The 21,526-nt window shown below is 43.3% G+C and overlaps 1 protein-coding gene across 2 annotated transcripts in view; it reads left to right on the top strand.

Annotated features, from left to right (window-relative positions):
- CTNNA2 (catenin alpha 2) overlaps positions 1-21,526 on the top strand; it is a 499,669-nt gene that overhangs the window by 136,410 nt on the left and 341,733 nt on the right. For both annotated transcript variants that reach the window (XM_087723953.1, XM_087723954.1), the window contains exon 7: positions 5,120-5,323. In XM_087723953.1, the coding sequence (XP_087580079.1) occupies positions 5,120-5,323 (204 nt within the window). The remainder of the gene's footprint in view (positions 1-5,119; positions 5,324-21,526) is intronic.

A 21,526-nucleotide genomic window follows, 5' to 3' on the forward strand; every position in this document is an offset into this window, starting at 1 on the left:
TTTTCTTTGTCTCAAATAACACTGCTAGTTTCTAAAACATTTCATTCAACTTATTTATTATTTTCAAAAGCGATCTGCTTTATTTTTTTCTATCATAGAGCTTTCACATTGGCTAACAAGCCTAAAACAAATGAATTTTAAAAAACTCTTTAAAAAAACGCAGTACAAGAGATTTTCTGGGGAAAAGAGAGAATAGAATAGACAAATATTAAATTGAGTAAACAAGCACATAAGGAAGAGCACTCATGGATAATACCGTAGTAAAAAGCTTGAAAGAGTATAGAGTATATATTTTTTTACTTCTGGCTTTGAGAAGTTAGACTGAATATTCCTGGACATAATGCCTTCCTTATCAGTGACCAAATATATTTCGTTAAACAAAGGGGACGAAGCTGTGGCTAAAATCTTCGTTAAGCCAGCTCTTTTGGGGCATAAGCAAGATAGTCTGCTGCTGCTCAGATAATTAATTTGGAAGCCAATAAAAAAGCAAGAAAGTTCTATGGTTTGGGAATTCAGTGATTCACACTCCGGCGTCTAGATTTTCCACCGAATCGTAGTAAGCCTGGCTTCCCGGTTTCAAGCTGCCATGGGGATGGATTGCCCAATTAAATCTAATTATGCTAATTGGATTAGAGAGCTGAATATAAATCCTCTACTGCGGCATTTCTTTTGTTTTAGTACAAAGGATTCATGTGAGGTGAAGCGATCTGTCCCTTAAGTTTGGTTTTTCTCAACCGTAGCAACTTAAAAGTAGGATGGACTTCATCTCCCAGAATTCTCTCACCAGCCTTGCTGGGTGGTGAACTCTGGGAATTGAAGTCCACACCTCTTTAAGTGGCCAAGGTTGAGAAACGCAGCCTAGGTCCATATAGAAGGCCAAAATATAATATTTGGTAATATGTCCTTTTCTGAATTTAGAGCAGGGATCTCCATCCTTGGCAACTTTAAGCCTGGCGGACCTCAACTCCCAGAATTCCCCAGCCAGTGGCCTAGTCGGTTTCCTGCACCACGGCAGCAGCAGGGAGGCATTTTCCCCCTCCCCAGGCTCCAGAGGATTTCTTCGAGCCTCCGCGAGGGCGAAAATGACCTCTCCTGGGCTCCGGAGGCCCTCTGGAGGCCAGAAAAGGATCCATTTCCGGACTTTCGGTACTTCTGGTAGGCCTGTTTTTCACCCTCCCAGAGCCTCTGTGTGGGCCCTGTACTCACCTGGCGTGATGAATGGGCCACGTGGAGACTCCTGGGAGGGGAGGAGTGGGAGGGGTCAGCCGGCCCTTGTAACTACCGTTTGGGTGAGCCAGATTAAAATTGACGTCCGGTTCGGCGAAACTGGTCTGAACCGGCTGAATCCCACTCCTGCCATGTCCCCAACAAACAGCAGAATGAAGCCCCTCCCTCTCGCAAAACAATCGTCTCGAAAAAGGATTTAAAATCTGGGCCCAAGAGCTTCAGCATCCGCCTCACTTGTGTAAAGCATGAGAGAGAGAGAGAGAGGGAGGGAGGGAGGGAGGGAGGGAGAGAGAGAGAGAGAGAGAGAGAGAGAGAGAGAGAGAGAGCATGAGAGAGAGAGAGAGAGCATGAGAGAGAGAGCTCACAAACAGGGCGAGCACTAAAGAGGAAGCTGCAGAGATGGGGGCACTTAGCACCCAGCAGTCCACAAAAGTTTCAGTGTGAATAAAAGCTTCGCCCCTGGAGTGCAGGGCAGATGCCTCTTAGAAGCCAATGCGTAGCTGCATAATTGCGCTTTCAGCACTGAAAATGGAGGGCAGCATTAAGGGAGGAAAAGGCATTGCACTTTTGAGCCATTGGAACAGCAAAACAACCCATTGTCCACGGTACAAAAAAAACCCAATGACCCTAATGCACAGAATCAAGAACAGAGGCTTCTTCGTTTTTGTTGCAGCTCCTTCCTAAATACAGGTAAACCTCGATTTGAGACCGGCCGTTTAATCACCCTTTGGAGTTACAATGGCCGTGGAAAGAACACTTCTCAGCCAGTAAAACAGGGATCCCCAACCTCTGGGCCACAGCCAATTTTACCGGCTTTGAGCCATTCGGAACCGGACTGCAGAAGCAGCGGTTGAGCGCACAGGCACATAGATCCCCACTTGTGCGAATAGTGGAGGAGCACATGGATCTTGAGAACGATTATTTCTTGTGCTGTAGTGACATCTAGTGGACGTTGCGGCAAACAATTTCTTCCCTTCTTCTGAAGGTGTCTTTGCTTTGATGTGTCCATAAATATGGACTCTACCAGCATTTATCAAAGCAAAAGCACCTTCAAAAGAAGGGAAGAAATATATTTTTCCTTTCTATAAGCCGCCTGCCTCAGTCATTGATTACAGTTCCCAAAGTATAAAAGCAATCGAACAAAAGCATTTTAAGAACAATAAAAGGTCAAGGTTCTCCTCGCACATATGTGCCAGTCGTTCCCGACTCTAGGGGGCGGTGCTCATCTCCGTTTCAAAGCCGAAGAGCCAGCGCTGTCCGAAGACGTCTCCGTGATCATATGGCCGTCATGACTAAACGCTGAAGCCACACAGAACGCTGTTCCCTTCCCACCAAAGATGGTTCTTACTTTTCTACTTGCATTTTTTACACGTTTTCGGACTGCTAGGTTGGCGGAAGCTGGGACAAATCATGGGAGCTCACTCTGTTACGTGGTGCTGGGGATTCGAACTACTGAACTGCTGACCTTTCTGACCGACAAGCTCAGCGTCTTAGCCACTGAGCCACCGTGTCTCTCATGTGTGTTAAACATATCTAAAGATCCCTTTTTAGTGTCTTTGTGTCATTCTGGGATTGAGCTTTTCCAATACCCACAGTGAGTGGCATAGATTCTAGGCTTGACTTTTAACCCAGCACTGAAATAAACCATTCTGCAAAGAAGCATATGTCACTGTGGGTTCTGCATCACCGCCCGTCCTTCAAATCAAATTTCAGGAGGCTGCAGAAGGCGTTAATGCAATGATAAAATGATCTCCAACGTGCGCCAAGGAAGGAAAATGGCTCCTTTCCCGCCAGACACAAATATTGCTTTCTATTGCTCTATAATGTCATACTTCCCACCGCTGCTTCAATGGTGGACGGATAACTCTTGTTGCCTTACACAATGCAAGCTAAAGATGAATGTGATTAAGGGGCAACAGCATCAGGTCTAATCTGTTTTTAAGTGGTCTTCAATTCCGGTAATCTGGTTTGGGGAATGTACTTTTGCTGGCCACAAAGATCTAATCCTTTCTAAATGCTGTTTGAGTTCCTGAGTAACTGACCTTCATGGTTGTTGTTTTTTTTAACTTTACTGCAGAATTTTTTTTTGATGGAAAGTTTTAGATTCTTACCCCCAAAGCAGTGGTGGGATTCAAATAATTTACCAACCGGTTCTCTGTCCTAATGACCAGCTGGGTAGGCGGGGCTCAGTGGTCATGTGATCATGTGGGCGTGGCTAAGTCAATGTCACTCAGGTCGATGGGCGCTTCGCCTTAGTTGTTACAATGGTAATAAGGGTTAAATGGAGAGGCAGTTTCTGTAAGCAGGGCAATAAAGATTAGGCTAGAAACAACACCAGAATGATTCCTTCCTGCCTCCCTTACAGGATTAGCCCTGCAAAGTGGAAAAAAACAAAAGGAGATTTCTTCCAACAACCGGTTCTCCGAACTGCTTAGAAAGTTACCAACCGGTTGTCCCGAATAGGTGCGAACCGGCTGAATCCCATCACTGCCCCAAAGCAAGGAATTGGAGATTACCGTTTCCTTAAAACTTTTTCTCTTTGTAGACACAGGAGGAATATAACCGAGTGACAGGAATATGGTGGAAAGTATCAGGTTCTAATTGGCATAGAAATATCCGGGCAAGTAGGCAGAGCCAGAACTGGCTGAATTGCACCACTGATGGATAGTTGTCCCAAAGCTGCTTCAAAAAACTAATCATTTATTTACTTAAGTTAGGTGACTGCTTAGCAAGCAAGATTTTTTCAAAGAAAAAAACTCCAATTGCTTTTTGAAAAAAAAAAAAAAGCAATTATTAAGTAAGGAAATTAATAAATAAATAATTAGGTTTTCAAAGTCCATTGCTATATTTTTACTACTAGCTTTCATATTTTAACCATTCTTTTACTTGTTTTATAATCTGTAAACTGATCAGAATCCCCAGTAGAGTAGCTGAGCGGCAAAAATAAATAAATTAAATAAATAAATTTACATTTCTTTCTTGCCATCTTTGTTAGTTTTTAAGTAAATTTGAGAGTTCATATTCATTATTTTAATTGTTTTAATGTTATTTCAATTGGCTGTAATAAAAACATCAAATAAATTTCATAATGAGTAAATAAATTTCATAATAATAATCTATATAAATAAAAGCAGCTGTGTGTGTGTATGTTCCAGCATAAATCTGGAACGCCTCGAGGAATTTCAACCAAACGTGGTACACAGATGACTTACTCTCTGGAAACAAATACTGTGGGGGTAAGATACCACTAAAACCCCTCGGGGTGTGCATTCTGTTAAGATACAGCCTGTTGTGCCTTAAAATGGCTTCTACTGTACTGCTGTAAAATGGCTTCTACTGTGCAGTGCAGTGGAGTTGCCATGGTAATGGCTTCACAGTACTCCACAGGGGGGGCTCCCTCTGGTAAGGGGGAAAATCCAACATTAGAAATTACATTTGGTCCAGACATTTCCCCCCCTATAAATAAATATCTGGGCAACGCCGGGTTATCGGCTAGTAAATAAATAAATTTCATGATAGATGATAGGTAGGTAGGTAGGTAGGTAGGTAGGTAGGTAGGTAGGTAGGTAGATAGATAGATAGATAGATAGATAGATAGATAGATAGATAGATAGATAGATAGATGATAGATAGATGATAGATAGATGATAGATAGATGATGGATGGTAAACATAGATAGCTTCAGATACAGAGATATAATTGCAGGTAAAGAAATATAGATAGAAATATAGATAAATATAAGAGTAAGCTGCTTGGAATCATCTCTGGGTGAGATGGGTGGCATCTACGTTTAGTAAGTAGTATCACTAAATAATAACTTCTCTTTCAAAGCTATAGCGCTACTCAGTCGTACCTTTTCCAAAATCCCCCTTTCTTGCTTTGATGTTTGCAGAACAAGATCATTTTAGATCCCATGACGTTCAGCGAAGCCCGATTCCGGCCCTCCCTGGAAGAGAGATTGGAGAGCATCATCAGTGGGGCTGCCCTCATGGCCGATTCGTCCTGCACCCGCGACGACCGCCGGGAGAGAATTGTGGCCGAATGCAACGCCGTGAGGCAGGCCCTGCAGGATTTGCTGACCGAATACATGAACAACGTAAGTGATCCTCTGCCTTTCCTTTCTTCTCTCTTCCCTCTCTGGATGGTGAAGTGACCCTCGCGTGTCTTGGCATACCCAAAGTTTGTCCATCAAAATAATGTAGGGAATGCAACTTTTTGGAATCCTTTGAAGTGTGAAACCGTGGAAGTTTCGTTGTGGAGTTTGGTTCCTGAATGAAATTTGGGTTTTTGGAAAATGAACGAGAGTGAACCGGTAACTTCCTTGGTAGAATGGGGTACATCTTTGGTAGCGGCACAACGCTTTCGCCAATTTTTATTGAATGATCCCTCCAGAAGATCAATCACTTACTTTATCCCCTTAGCATCATTGTATATAGTAGAAGTCTCCAAATTTAACAACTCTGAAGACTTGTGGACTTCAACTCCCAGAATTCAGCATGGCTGGCGGGGGAATTCTGGGAGTTGAAGTCCACAAGTCTGAAAGTTTCCAAGTTTAGGGACCTCCCTGGTATACAACATGTTATAAATAATAGGATAAAATTGAAATAGAGCTACAGATTGAAAGGTGTAAACCTCAGGTGAAGTGCTAGAATATTTCCTTTCCCCCCATAGTTTGAGACACGATTTTACCTCTTTGTTTAACTGTTGGAACAAATGTTGGAATTTCTTGGCTTATGTGTGGGAAGTAGTGAAATCCACCAGGGAAGATAGATGCTTGTTAAGGGTGTCATGTGAGTTATTAAGAAAGTCTGTCTTGCGTGGGCTTTCCAAAGCTGTTGAGTTGCTATCTTTATGGCCATGGTTACAACAAAATCTCTATATATATATTACCATACTTAAAATTTTATTACCATACTTAAAATTTCCAGGCACAGAAAACAGAGTGTTTGGTAGCATAAAGACATCCGATCTCTAAATCTGAACCATAAAAGATTGTTTAGCCAAACACAACTGATGACTTTGCATTGGTGTGTGCTGTCCTGAAGTACACAACACAAAGGCCTCAAGGTCACTTTGTACAATTGCCTAGCTTGTTGCCAAGAACCGAATTCCAACAGTATTGATGTGACGTATTTGAAATTAGTAGCAGATGATGCATTTTCACTTTAGAAGGTAACATTCGTCCTTTTTGGCTCTTTCAAACATGTGTTCGTAGCGAACTTTTGAAACCGTCCATAACTATATTATTGGAGAGTGAGGACAGAGGGATACTTCTTAAATGTGGAGAAAGTTGGAAATGACTTCAGCCAACAAAAACTTGGATCGGTGAAAACAAAGAGATTTTACTTTAAAGTGGAAAGAAAGCAGTCTGCGAAATGTGGTGGGTATTTCAGACTGCAACTTCCACATGAAGTTTTGAAGAACCACTTTCTTTTAGATTTCAAAAGCATCCATTATATACAGTTCTATCCTGACACCCCATTGCTCTTCTCCCTTGGACTCATTGGACAGGCCCTCCGGGGTTACAACTAATCCGAGACGCCTCAGGAGACTTGTGTACTCATATTACCATATTTTTCGGTGTATAAGACACTCCAAAGTATAAGACGCACCTAGCTTTGGGAGAGGAAAACAAGGAGAAAAAATCTGCTTCTGCCTCCCATCAATTTGCCTCCTTGCAACAAACAGCAAACAGTACAGACAATATAGGCTGTTTGTAGTGTTAAATTTCAGACTATACTTGTACAGATGCTGTTAAAATTGACGTGGCTTTCTGGAAGTATAGTTATTCTCTGCTATTTAAAAGAAGATTACAATAGCACTGGGCTTCTTCAGATCAAGCATTTATTTTAAAAAGCTTCTTCATTTTGTTAAGTTGTCTAGAACAATAATAAAGCAGTCTTTAAAAAATAAGTCTAATAATTTGAACATTCTATAGGCATTTATAGTTATTGACTTACCTCCTTGCAGCAAACAGCAAACAGCCTGATTAGCATAAGAAAAAAAATCTGCTTCTGCCTCCCAGCAATTTGTCTCACGGAGCAAACAGCAAGTTTCACTTTCAGTTTAAGTGCGACTCCGATCATCAGCTGTTTCAGGCTGCAGGGATTGCCATAGCCTATTGCAGCCTCCACAAGCCCCATTTTTCCCATTTGCTGCAAGGAGGTAAATTGCTGGGAGGCAGAGACGGAAGGGTGGGGGACGGTGAGTGGGGCTTCATTCGGTATATAAGACGCACCCAAATTTTCACCCTCTTTTACCGGGGGGGGGGGGGAGGTATGTCATACTCTGAAAAATACGGTACTTTATCCTCAGCATTTTCCGTACCTATCTGTTTTATATTAACCTTAAAGTATTTTGTCTACGAAGCATCTCTTAGATTCCTAGCGTTAAGGAATGTGTACAAAAGAGATGGGGGGAATGTTCGACATGAGACGATGGTGTCCTTTCTTATAAAAGGATTTATAATGCAGGAAGGATGCAGTTGATTTCAGGCATATGTTTTTACAGAGGCATACAGTATGTGTTATAAACATTGAACAATTAAATGCTTAAAAGGAAAATTCTTTTATAACAGCATAATAAATTTTAAAATAGAATGAATGTTTATAGAATAATTAGTTTCCATTCATTTATTACTACTCCCTTCATTATATTTTATTTTTGAATTCTCTTATTCCTTACCAGAAGATCCGACAACTTTAATAAATGATAATGAATGGCAAACTGATCTTTCAGAAGTTTTCCAACGTCCTAAATATGATTTAAAGTTTGATTTAAAAAATGATGTGACATAGCTGATCTTTTCTATGAAAATCAATAAAGCGCTACCGAACACAAGAACGGAAGATAACTGAGTTTTTACATTGTCGTAATTTATCCACAAAGGCAATTTTCAGTGCATTGAATGGTTTTTGAATGGACTACCAAGATATAGTGATGAGATTGACAGAACACGTGAAGCCAGGATTTATGGTTTAATGTTTTTATTGAGGTATAAGATAAAGTAAGATACAAAATACAAAAGCTAATAGGAAAACGGTGGGGAGGAAGAGGGGGAAGAGGAGTGAGGAAGGATAAAAAAAAGAAAAGAAAAAGAAACATTGACTTCTGACTCTCTCTGCTGCAGTAAAATAAGGCATTAACATAAAACCACAACTTTTTGTTTTTTTCATCATAATATGAACAAGCCATTTCTATAAAGATCTATCAACCTATTCGGTAAAACCCAAAACCAAAGTTTCATTCTTTTCCACTTAACGCAAAGTTCAAAAAGAAATCTCCGTGTGTGTGGGGGGGGGGGGGGAAGTGCTTATGTTCTTTTCTCTGATCAAAATAGTCCATTTGGCCATTTCAGCCAACTCCATCAGGTTCTGCAGCCATTTGTATGGTCAGAGTTGGTTGCAGCAACCACACCCAGAAAGGACACACAGGTAACTGATTCAGCAGGATTCATTAACTTCTCTTTTCCAACGTGGTAGTAAATACAACAAAACACAGGCAGAGGAGAGAATAGTTTCAATTTCAGTTCAGAGCAGACTAGTTTTGAGCTCAGTACAGACTCAGAGCTACAGAGCTAAGCCACGGCCAGGCTCCTTGCTGCCTCCTTGTTGCTCACACAGAAAATACTGTTTCAGTTTCCAAACAGCCCTCATTGGCTGACCCAGTTGCCATGTCTATTCATTGGCTGACCTTGTTACCGTGTGTCTGCCAAGCCATGAACTCTCATCATACACACTGACATAGACATCTCAGATAACGTATCTGGTGGGTGAAATACCAACCGTACACCATCTTGTGGAAATTTTCTTTTAGATTACATTTCACTCTGGAAACCAGGATTTAACCCCTGTTTGCTGAGCTTCTTCCTGCTGACTGACGAAGGGACCATCCTTGAGTTGAACAGTTGGAAGTGCCCAAGGTTAATCCGCGTGGCGGGGAACGATAAATTATATTCACGAGACAGCAAGAGATATACATTGCTGGCTCCTATCTGCCTCCAGTGATTGGTGTCAGCCTTGGACAGCTGAGTCATCTGGATTGTCCAATTTAGTTATGGTACCTTAGACAAGGGCCATCTATCAATGGATCCCATCATCGTATTTCTGGCTTTTCAGGGAATGCTTAGAAAAATCAAAGCGATTAAGGGTAGCGTTTGTAAATAATTAACTACTTCGGTGTAAAGCCCAGTGAAGTTCTATCGGAGTTTTTAATCACAGGTGGGGTTCAGATTGCCGCTTCCTCCCCCCCCCCTTGCTTCTTCTTCAACCCAGTGAACTTGATGGGCTGGGAGGAAGCGGCTTGCCGATATATTTCCCATTCATCTAAATGTCAGAGTAATTAAATTTTTATGAAGCAGGTGTCAAAACTCTTGTTTGAAGAGATCAGTGAAATCCCGACATTGTTTTTTAAAGCTCTTGAACAGGCTTTCCACTTCTTTCTTATTCCAGGTGCAGGAATAAATGGATGAACGAGTAGATAGATAAATTTAATAGATAGGTTGACCAAACACAAAATACCTGGTTGGGAACTTTTTAAAACTGTAGCTAGTTATTGTTTTGTAAAAACATGTTATCTATCTATCTATCTATCTATGTATCTATCTATCTATCTATCTATCTATCTATCTATCTATCTATCTATCTATCTATCTATCTATCTATCTATCGTCTGTCTATCTATCTATCTATCTATCTATCTATCTATCTATCTATCTATCTATCATCTGTCTACAGTATCTATCTATCTTTCTATTTTTCTTTCTGTCTATATCTATCTATCTATCTATCTATCTATCTATATCTGTCTACAATATCTATCTATCTATCTATCTATCTATCTATCTATCTATCTATCTATCATCTGTCTACAGTATCTATCTATCTTTCTTTCTATTTTTCTTTCTATCTATATCTATCTATCTATCTATCTATCTATCTATCTATCTATCTATCTATCATCTGTCTACAGTATTTATCTATCTATCATCTATCTGTCTGTCTGTCTGTCTGTCTATCTATCTATCTATCTATCTATCTATCTATCTATCTATCTATCTATCTATCTATCTGGCTGTATGTATGTATGTATGTATGTATGTATGTATGTATGTATGTATGTAAGTATGTTCATTCCAGCATAACTCTGGAGCTCCTTGAGCAATTTGAACCAAATTTGGTACCCAGATGACTTACCCTCTGGAAACAAATCACTGCAGATTCCCCCCTGCCCACTAAACGTGTTCATGTTTTGCACTTCCATTTTTGAAGATCGCTGAAAGGGACTCTGATGCCATCTCATTCAAAAGTCCCAAATGTAATTGATCCGGTCCGAAAGAGTTAAAACTGGGCTCGTGGTAGCCCCCTCTTATCTTGAGTTGCTACTTTGCTACTTGGGGAGAGGAGAGAAGAGGGAAGGGGAAGAGAGAAGAAAAGAGGAGTGGGAAGGAGGGGAGAGGAGAGGGAAAGAGAAGGAAGAGAAGAGGGAAGGGGAGAGGAGAGAAGAGGGGAAGGGAAGGAGAGGAGAGAAGAAGAGAGGAGAGGGAAGGGAGGAGAGGGAAAGGGGGGAGAGGAGAGGGGAACAGATGGAAGAGGAGAGGGAAGGAGAGAGGAGAGAAGATAGGGGGAAGGAGAGGAGGAAAGAAAACAAGAGGAAGGAGAGGGGAGGAGGGAGAAGAGCAGTGTTGAAGGGAGAGAAGACAGGAGTGGAGAAGAAGGAGAGGAGGGAAGAAAAGAGGGAAGAAAGGAAGGAGAGAAAGGAGAGGAGAGAGAAGAGGGGAGAAAGGAAGGAGGAAGGAGAGAGGGGAGGGAAGAAAATAGGAGACAGAAGAAAGGAAGGAGAGAAGAGAAGAGGAGGGCGAGAGGGGAGGAGAGAAGGGGAGGGAAGGAAAGGAAAGGAGGGAAGAAAAGAGAGGGAGGAAAGGAGGGAGAGGGGAGGAGAGAGAAGGGGGGGAGAGGGAGACAGGAGGGGGGAGGGGAAGGACGTGGAGAGGAGAAGATAATAGAAGTGGGGAGGGGAAAGCTGAGGGAGGGGAGGGGAGAGGATGGGTAAACTGCACCCGGCCTGCCCTTCTTACTTCATAAATAATACCTTGGTATCTGTCTGGATTTTCTTTCTTCCGCCACAGGCTGGCTGCCTACAATTGTTTCAGTGCCCTTCCAGGGAGCCCCCTGAGCAAGGAGCAGAATTTTGCTCATCTAGACTGGATAATAAACCAGAGCTCTTAAATAATTTACCTGGGAGATGAATGTTCCCCTCGAAAAGGGGGCTTGTATTATTCAAATAAGCTGAACGTTACGTTTTGCTTGTTTTAACGATTCCTCCTTTTTCCAAGCCGCCCTCAACTTTCACAAGGCAAGGTGGAGTATAAATATTTAAGTAATACATACTCCCAAGATTTATTTCAAGGCGGGGGCGGGGGGGAGAGGTGACTCGCGACCTACAAAAGAGAAAATTTCAAAATAATCTCCCCGTACCCTGGAGAGAGAAGTAATAATATCAGATTGTGGGCTTTTGCGAAGACCCCAGAGAGGACTTGTTCAAAGTACCTAATTATTAAAACTGCAGAAAGTGGTTTTTGAGCGTATCATATTTCAACATAACCACTGAAATGAATCCAGCGCACTGGCTTTATTGCAAACACAATCTTTTCCGCAGTGGAAATGAGGAGAGTCCAGTTTCTTGACACAACCACTGGATGCCACTGCACTCTTTCGGATCTCCAATATAAAATTCAGGATCGTATTCCCCTCTCCCCCCCCTCTCCGCTGCCGCCCATCGAAATAGAAGGGACACGAGTGACATTTGGAATATCTCACGCGGTGTTTTTGTCGTGCATAACTTGGAAATTTTAAATAATGGTCTTTTTACGGTCAGGCTACCCAACTCCCAACATGCGAGATGAAAACAGCTGGGTTTCCAACCGTCGATAAAAACCCATTGTTTCAGCACTCGGGATATTGCGGGTTGTGACATGCGTGTCACAGCGTGGCTGTGTGACTCATGCACGAGCTCCGGGGAAATGGCTGTGAACTAATCACTTGGAATCCGAGAAAAGCAGGGAGGGAAACAAAGGAAGAAAAGGAAACAGAAAGGCCGACATTTTGCAGCTTTCAAAGAATCCCAAGGAACAGCCGTTATCAGAGACCGGGCCTTGATCCGAGAAGACCGTTAATGAAATTACCTTTTAGAAAATAACGGTGGCGGCCAAGAGTGTTAGCTTTAGCGGTTTTAAATCTGCAGCTTGGATTTAAATTATATCGGCGCGCACATCAAGACGGGATCTATTGACTGGCTGTTGGGGGGCAACCAGCGGTGCTACCAATTCAGATCGGTTCAGCCGAACCTGTTGTAGCTTGGCGGCTTAAGTCGCTGGAACCGGCAGCGACCCAGGCCTGACACACCCTTGAACCGGTTCTCCCGTAGGCACCGCCATCTTGATTTTTGCTTCTGCGCATGCGCAGAGCAATTTAAGTTGTACTGCGTGCGCAACACACATCAAGCACGAGTGGCACGCTCCTGAGTAAACTCTGAGTCATCTCTGCTGGAACTGACCCCTGATGGCAACGTAGCGGATTAGTAAAGCAGATTTCCAAAGCACCCGAACTCCAGAGATGGAAACTGAGCAAGGAGAGAGTCAAGCTGGAAATGAGGAGGAACTTTCGGACATTGAGACCAATCAACAATCAATCAAAGTTATGGGAGCTTCACCACTGGAGGCTTTCAAGAAGAGACTGGACTGCAATGTGTCAGAACCTATGACACGCGTGATGGAAGTGGCACACAGAGCCATCTCTCTGGGCACGCGAGCTGTCACCTGTTGCTCTTCCGGGTTACGGCGTGCTGGCCAGCTGATCTTCACCCGCGCAGGAGCTCCGGAAGCCAGAAGAGCAGCTGCTCAATGCGTGTGCCGGAAAATTGCTATTCTGGTTTCTAGCACGTGCACCAGCCAGTTGGTCTTTGCACGCGCATGCGCGCCAGAAACCGGAAGACCAGGTGCCAGGAAGATCATCTTCCCGGCATGCGTATGCCGAGCAGCTGCTCTTCCGGTTTCTGGCATGCACACAACGCGCTCCCGTTTTGGCACTTGGTGCCGAAAAGGTTCACCAACACTGGTGTAGTCTCCTGCTTGGGAGGGGTGGGACTAGATGACCTACAAGGTCCCTTCCACCTCTGTTACTCTGTTGGTAGACCCACATTTTTTTTTTTTAATGGCTTGACACAGCTTCCAATGTGGCACAAAAGTGCAGGTAATCCTCGGCTTACAACCGTTCCTCGTTTAGTGACCAGTCCAAGTTACAGTGACATTGAAAAAGTGACCGATGTCTGAATGTCGCACTTTGTGACCAGTGCAGCATCCTCACGGGGATCAGAATTCAGGGGCTTGGCAACTGACTCATATTTATGATGGTTGCAGTGTCCCGGGGGGGCACATGATCCCTTTTTGAGACCTTCCGACAAGCAAAATGAATGGGGAAGCCAGATTCACTTAACAACTGTGTGACTTACTGAACAGCTAAACAATTCACTTAACAACCGTGGCAAGGAAGGCCTTGAAATGGGGCAACATCCACCCATTTAAAGTCACAACGGCACTGAAAAAAGTGGCTGATGACCGTTTCCCACACTTACGACCTTTGCCGGCTCCCCATCATCATGCAATCACAATTCAGAGGCTTGGCAACCGACTCATACTTATGACCGTTGCTGCATCCCAAGGTCACATGATCCCTGTTTGCCGACCGGAGAAGCAAAGTCAATGGGGAAACCAGACTCACTTAACAACCGTGTAACTCGCTTATCAGCTGCACCGATTCACTTAACAACGGTGGCAAGGAATATGGGTAAAACGGGGCAGCACTCACTTAAATGTCTTACTTAACAACAGAAATTTTGGGCTGGCCGTAAGTCGAGGGTTATCTGTAATATTACAGCAATTTTTATTAATTACCTGGCTCTTATTTCATTCATTATTTCATTTTATTCCATTCAGTGGCCAATTTGGTTGGCACGACACCAGCAGAGCCTGTTTTAGCAATGGAATAATGTTGATTTAGCATTGGAATTAAGACGGTTTCTAACTTCAGTGACTATAGTGGACCAGACGAAACATGAATATTTGATATCCTTGGAGTCCGATGTTGGACTTCAGGCCTCTAAAGGGAGACATAGTCCTTTTCCCAGTGTAAAACTAGTGAGTAAATTTCCTTTGGTCCTTAAGCGTAAATTTAATTGAATAGAGTTATAAAGTTTTTCCTGCATTAGGCAGAAGAGGGCACAGTTACACGCTACAATACAATTCTGCCTCCTTGAAATATCTGTATTCTGCTCTACTACAACTGTAATAAAATGAGATTTAGTAATCATAAACAAAGTGCAAACCTTAGCTTTATGAGGTAGTGCGGGATTTTTTTTAAGAAGGCACTGTACGAAAGAGTTCTGTAGCATAAAATAAATATGCAGGTTTTTCTATGTTTTAACATAACACTGCAAACATGTTGCTGAACTTTTTTTAAGGCGATTTTGGCATTAGAAATGATTGCGAATGTTCTGGTGTAGGAGAGCAGGTAAATATGCACAAGTTATGTACATTAAAAATAAAATAAAAGTTAAGTAGTAAGAAAATGCTAAAAATGATCCTGGCTATAAAAGATACCCAGATTGTTACGAGAACAGTAGTAACCCAAATGCACATTTGACAGAACGAAGGCCTCCCACAGTCTATTTTGGGGGGGAGAGCAAATGTTTGTGTATTTGCAAACTGTGATTTTGGTAAATGAAAACCTGGTTTTTCATTTCAAGCTGCTGGTTAGGCACTCCGGTTGGAAAGCTGTCTGCGCATACTCTTTTTCACACTAAGTATGCACACTCAAATTCTGGAGCGCAAAATTTCAAATGCCGTGATGTGGATACGATCCAATTAGGGGTTAAGGCCGTGATGGGGAACCTGTGGCACACAGAGCCATATTTGCCGGCACGGCTCCAGTGTGCATGCACCAGCTTTTTTGGGGCCTTCCGGAGGGCTGGAGGAGGCCATTTTCGCCCTCCCCAGGCTTCAGAAAAACCTCCTGGGGAGGGTGAAAACTAACCCCCTATGTGGGGGGTGGCCCCAGGCGCAAAGGGGTTGTGCACACATGTGCAGGTGGGGGTCGTGCACGTATACGCAGTTGTATGGGCACATGTGCACTCGCAATAGCACGCGCAATTTTGGCACACCTTTAGGAAAAGGTTAGCCATCACTAGGTTAAGGCATTAGACCCTAAACATACCCTAAATAATTTCACATTCTTTGTACTATATCACTATCATAACTGAAATGGTCCTCCAGTCTTAAATAAGTGAGTGAGTGAGTGAGTGAGTGAGTGAGTGAATGAATGAGTGTGTCTTTCTGTTGTTAAGTGAGGCATTTGTTACGAGTTTTGCCCCATTTTATGACTTTTCTCGCCTCCGTTGTTAAACAAATCTCTGCAGTTGGCAAGTTAGTAACCTGATTGTTAATGGCTCCCCCATTGACTCTGCTTTTCAGGCTCCCCTAAGCACCAGGGTTACTAACTTTATCAACTGCAGAGATTTCCTTCACAATTGCCGACTCACAATCGTGGCAAGAAAAATTGTAAAATGGGGCAAAACTCACTTAACAAACGTCTCACTTAACAACAGAAATTTTGGGCTCCGTTGTGGTCGAACGTTGAGGACTCTCCCTGTAAAGAGATCCTGACGTTCAAGGTGTAAAAAAGTAAAACCGAGACAATTAGTTGTGATAAGAGCCAAGGTGGCGCAGTGGTTAAATGCAGCACTGCAGGCTACTGCTAGATCAGCAGGTCAGCGGTTCAAATCTCACCGGCTCAGGGTTGACTCAGCCTTCCATCCTTCCGAGGTGGGTAAAATGAGGACCCAGATTGTTGGGGGCAATATGCTGACTCTCTGTAAACCGCTTAGAGAGGCCTGAAAGGCCTATGAAGCGGTATATAAGTCTACTGCTATTGCTATTCTACTGCTATTGATAAGAGTTCTACACTATAAACCACCCAATGTTTCGCGTTGTGCAATCAAAGCGCCTTCTTGGTGGTGGTTGTTTTTGAGAAAAGGAAGCGCCACTTGGAACGCGGCGCATGCTAATGCAAGGCTGTCAGATCCGTCCTTAAAGAGCACTCTGGATTCAGAGATCAGATCAAATTAGATTTTAATTGGGGCTTTAAGGCTAAGCGGAATCAGTAGATAAGGAAGAATTAGGCAGAGGCATTAATGTCCGCGTATCCAAGGACTGACGGAATTAAATCAGACTCGGACAGGTAAAGTAATGGGTGAATTCGATGTAATCATTCTATATTAAAATCTGACAATCTCGGGAAATGGATACGGGCGACATCCAAGCTGGTCATCATGTTGTACGGGTAGTTCTCAATTTACGACCATAATTGACCCCCCCAAAATTATGTTGCTATGTGAGACATTTCTTAAGTGAGTTTTGCTCACTATTAATCAGTGGAAAGACAAGAAGCTGTGGGTGCTCCAACACTGGACGGTTTTAAGAAGAGATTGAACAACATTTGTCTTGAATGGCATAGGGTTTCCTGCCAGAGTAGGGGGATGGACTAGAAGACCTCCAAGGTCCCTTCCAACTCTGTCATTCCATTCCATTCTATTCCATTCCATTTTTTCTATTCTATTCTATTGCATTCTATTCCATTCCATTCCATTTTTCTTTTCTATTCTATTCTATTCCATTCTATTATATTCCATTCCATTCCATTTTTTCTATTCTATTCTATTCCATTCCATTATATTCCATTCCATTCCATTTTTTCTATTCTATTCCATTCTATTCCATTCCATTCCATTTTTCTATTCTATTCCATTCTATTCCGTTCCATTTTTCTATTCTATTCTATTCTATTCCATTCCATTCTGATGGAAACTTCTATTATGTAAGATAGGACTTAGAAACCTGCTAACTAAAGACCCAAACATTACTATGGTAGTCTCTAAAATCTCGGTTATTCCAAGCAGTGTAGATTTTGATTTATTTATTATTAGAAAGTTAGGGTACTTGGAATAAAAAAACCCTCAATATTTCTGGATATTGAGAGAGTCCTTTAGGGTTTCTTCCTAAGATTGCAGTCCTGATTGTTGTAACAAGAGATTTGCAGTTTTTTTTTTTAATAAGCAGTCAACTTAGCAGTCAACATACTTGCACAGTCGTAGAAATAGGGCCGTAAGGGACTTTGGAGGTCTTCTAGTCCATCTCCCCGCTCAAGGCATTAGCCTTATACCCCCCTAGTTCAATGATTGTCCAGTCTATTGTCCAGCGATGGAGCACGCACCATCCCAGGGGGCAAGCTATTACATTGATTAATTGCTCTTGCTGTCCCCCCAAAAAAAATTCTCCCGAGTTGGATCTCTCTTTGATAAATTTCCATCCATTGCTTCCTCCTAGTTTTTACTACATTGAAATCCAAAGCTCTGGCAAAGTTTCCGAAGAATTTTGGCATCGCTCACGGCGCTGTTTGTAGAGCGGTTTGTATTTTGCTGAAGCCGCTGATCAAACGGTCAACCCGTTTCCTCCTTTATTCCCCACCACAAAGGTGACATTCGCTGCTGTTGGTTACATGTTGAATATTCACCTGCACCCAATTAGTTGGCAAAGGTTGTTCGGCGAGCCACTAAAAATAAAGTCTTCAATTTCTCTCTTCAACACTCCTGATCTTAACCAGTTCCACGTGGGGGGTTTTATTGGCTTTTCCTTCTATAATCTCCAAGTATTGACCATACCTTGGCTTGTTCTTCCAATTAACAAATTGGTATTCAATTGTTTCGTCTCTAAATTCAGCCCTCACCTTGGTTATTTTCAAAAGGTTTCCTAGTTTGACTTCCTTCAGCAAGGATTCTGGACTTTTCTTACTTCTTTATTTTTTTCTTCAGATTAACAGAGTTGGAAGGGTTCTTGTAGGTCATCTAGTCTAACCCAGGCAGTGTTTTTTTTTCTTCCTCTGCAGTTTGTTTCACCTGTACTAATCTTCTAGCCCAGGGGTGTCAAACTCAAGGCCTGTGGGCTTAAACCTGGCCCACAAGCCTGCCACGGAAACAGCGAAGGACCGGCCCGCGGTGCCTCTGCCAGCGAAAATGGACCTTGAGAGGTCCATGCGTGGCCGTCCGGGGCTCTATTTTCGGCCATGATGGCCTTCTGCCACCATCTGCCAGAGAAAACAGAGCTCAAGGGCAGAGGTGGGTTCCTACCAGTAATGGTTTGGGAGCCTGGGTCACTGGAACTGGCAGCGACCCAGGCCTGCCACGCCCCCGAACCGGTTCTCCCTATGGGGCCGCCATCTTGATTTTCAGTTCTGCGCATGCGCAGAACAATTGTAATCGCACAAACTAATTTCCCCCCTTTAAAACATTTTGTGCATGTGCAGATGTATTTTGTGCAAATGCGCACATGTGCAAAAAAAATTTGCGCACCGAACTGACAGTAGTACCTGGAGCAACCCACTCCTGCTCGGGGGGGGGGCGCATGTGGCCCGTTTTCAGGCACGATGGCCTCCTGCAGCTCTCTGCCAGTGAAAACGGAGGTAGGGAGGGGCTGCGTGTGGCCCTCCCGGGCTCCGTTTTCACTGGAAGAGGATGAAGGAGGCCATCACGACTGAAAACTGAGCCTTGATGAGTGATGTTGAGCTGGCCGTGTCCCCCTCCCTGAGGTGAAACCCAACCCTAATGCGGCCCTCAATAAAATCAAGTTTGACTCCCCTTTTCTAGCCTTACACTTGGCAAATACAGCTGATCAATACCAGCCAGGGGTGGGATTTGGAGGTTCTCCAAACCAGCCATAACGTTAGCTATAGGTTCTCCCAAACCCAGGCGAACCTGTAGCAGCCCATCCGTGATTGTAAGTTGCTAGCAGATGCTTTGTTGCCCTTTCCTCCATTCACATGACAAGACACGGGGCACATACATGGCAATTGTCAGCTACCCACCAGTAATCCATGTGGAAGAGTTAGTTTTGCAGGCGGCCATTCCCCACTGCTCCCATGGGGTGGAGCACAGGCTGTCTATCCCACAAATCTCTATGATCAGAACTGTTTGTGTGTGAACCAGAGGCCTTATCCTCTCAAGTGCTTATTTCAACCTTTGCCAGTATTTTAATTTAAAAATATCTGGCATGAAAGCAGGAATGGACCGTTGGCATCTCGTCTTTTTCCTATCTTAGTGATGAAGAGGCTATAATAGCATCTCCAGCTTCACTAATACCCATATGGCAAAGGGGGATTTTTTAAACAAATATGTTTAGATATTCCATTAGCTCAAATGTTTTCTTGGTATGATAAGATGTCCAAATCATTTTGCATCAATTTCAGGCTCAACTCATATCTAAAGGAGGCCTGTTTTAAAATCAAAACCAGGAAGAGAAACATCTGAGTAGGCTAGTATGTTATTGGCGGATGAAAATTCTACATTTATTTGTATCCTGCCTTTATTATTTTTACAAATTACTCAAGGCAGCGTACTTATCCAACATACTTTCCTCCTCCCATTTCCCCACAGTAACCCTGTGAGGTGGATTGGGCTGAGAGAGAGGGGGGGAGAGGAAAAAAATAGAGGAGGGGAGGGAGGGAGGGAGGGAGGGAGGGAGGAGGGAGAGAGAGGCACAAAGACACCTAACTAATTTTCGGGCCTAAGGCGTGACTAGAACTCACTGTTTCGTGGTGATTGGCCCAAAGTCACCCAGCTGGCTTTCATGCCTAAGGCAGTACTAGAACTCACAGGCTCCTGGTGATTGGCCCAAAGTCACCCAGCTGGCTTTTATGCCTAAGGCAGCACTAGAACTCACAGGCTCCTGGTGATTGGCCCAAAGTCATCCAGCTGGCTTTCATGCCTAAGGCAGCACTAGAACTCCCAGTCTCCCACTGTCTATCCCAATACCTTAACCACTAGTTCAAAGTTGTTAAAATCACAGACGAAACAACCAGGTTTTTTTAAACTACGTCTGTAAAAATAAGGTCTTAGCAACACATCAATAAATTTTATGCAATTTTATCAAATGGTTTATTTGTTTTATCTCATGCCAGACTTTTTATTATATTTGTAAATGATTACTTGCGCCTTTTGGCCATAAACAAACAAACAAACAAAAAAACAGCAAAATTGAGCCTTTCAGCTAAAGTCCTAAATGCTTTGGACTGAATTCAGAGGTGACATTCAGCAGGTTCTGACCAGTTCTGGAGAACCGGTAGCGGAAATTTGAGTAGTTCGGGGAAATGGTAAATGCCACCTCTGGCTGGCCTCGCCCTTATCTATTCTCGGCCTCCCGAGTCCCAGCTGATCGGGAGGGAATGAGGATTTTGTAGTAACTTTCCCCTGCCATACACACCAAGCCACACCCACCAAGCCACACCCACCACGCCACACCCACAGAACTGGTAGTAAAAAAATTTGCATCCCACTACTGAGTAAATTATCTTTTCTTGGGAATCTGCTTCCCCTTTAACTTCAACTTTTGTAAGCCTTGCAGTTGTGTTTTGGTGGCAAGAAACTGAAACTCCTATCTAAGATTCTGGCTCAAAATGATTGACTCTCCATTATAGATATAAAGGAGAAAACATTTTAGCTGTTGACAATATACAATATCTGGTAAAATGCAAACATTCTCTCTCTCTCTCTCTCTCTCTCCCCCCCCCTCTTCCCTGGTCTCTTATGCTCCTGTTTCAGTAGACTTTTATCAAAGTAATCAACAAGCATCCACCACAGACAATAAAACTTGCAGGCTCATTAGCCTGGATGACCCAGCTGTTTTTTATGCTCAGGGTCATTTCTTAACTAATGAGCCAGCCAGCCAGATGGCTAACCCTACCGTAGTCCGAGCCGCATAAGCATGATTTAGTCGTTTTAGGCAAACCGGGAGCCCCCAGCAGTGCTAAGGGGTAAATGGCACTAAAGCAAACAAAATGCTTGCTCTTGCGAAGACTCATTTAGGATTCATTCCATTTAGAGAGTTCATCCATTCGCTGTGAAAGTCTGTGATACCCTAAAGGCAAATGCCTATAGCACTAATGACCCATAGATACTTAGCGGTTACTTTTCAAGAGAACATAATGTGCTTATCATGTACTTGTCGGTGAATGCTGCAGTGACTGTGCTCCATCAGATCAGGTTGTGGCTCACCCGCTAGTGGCTCACCTCAGCCACTAGCGGAGCTGGCAGCAGATTCGGACAGTGAGGAATCTGGGGAGGAACCTGGGCCAGTCCTGGAGTCTGGGGAAAGCTCTGATGAGGGCTCTGTGTCAGAGGCAGAGAGGGGGACAGGGCT

Source organism: Thamnophis sirtalis, unplaced genomic scaffold (assembly GCF_051295495.1).
Source record: "Thamnophis sirtalis isolate CommonGarterSnake01/CBP01778 unplaced genomic scaffold, rThaSir2_p1.2 scaffold_10, whole genome shotgun sequence".
NCBI lineage: Eukaryota > Metazoa > Chordata > Lepidosauria > Squamata > Natricidae > Thamnophis > Thamnophis sirtalis.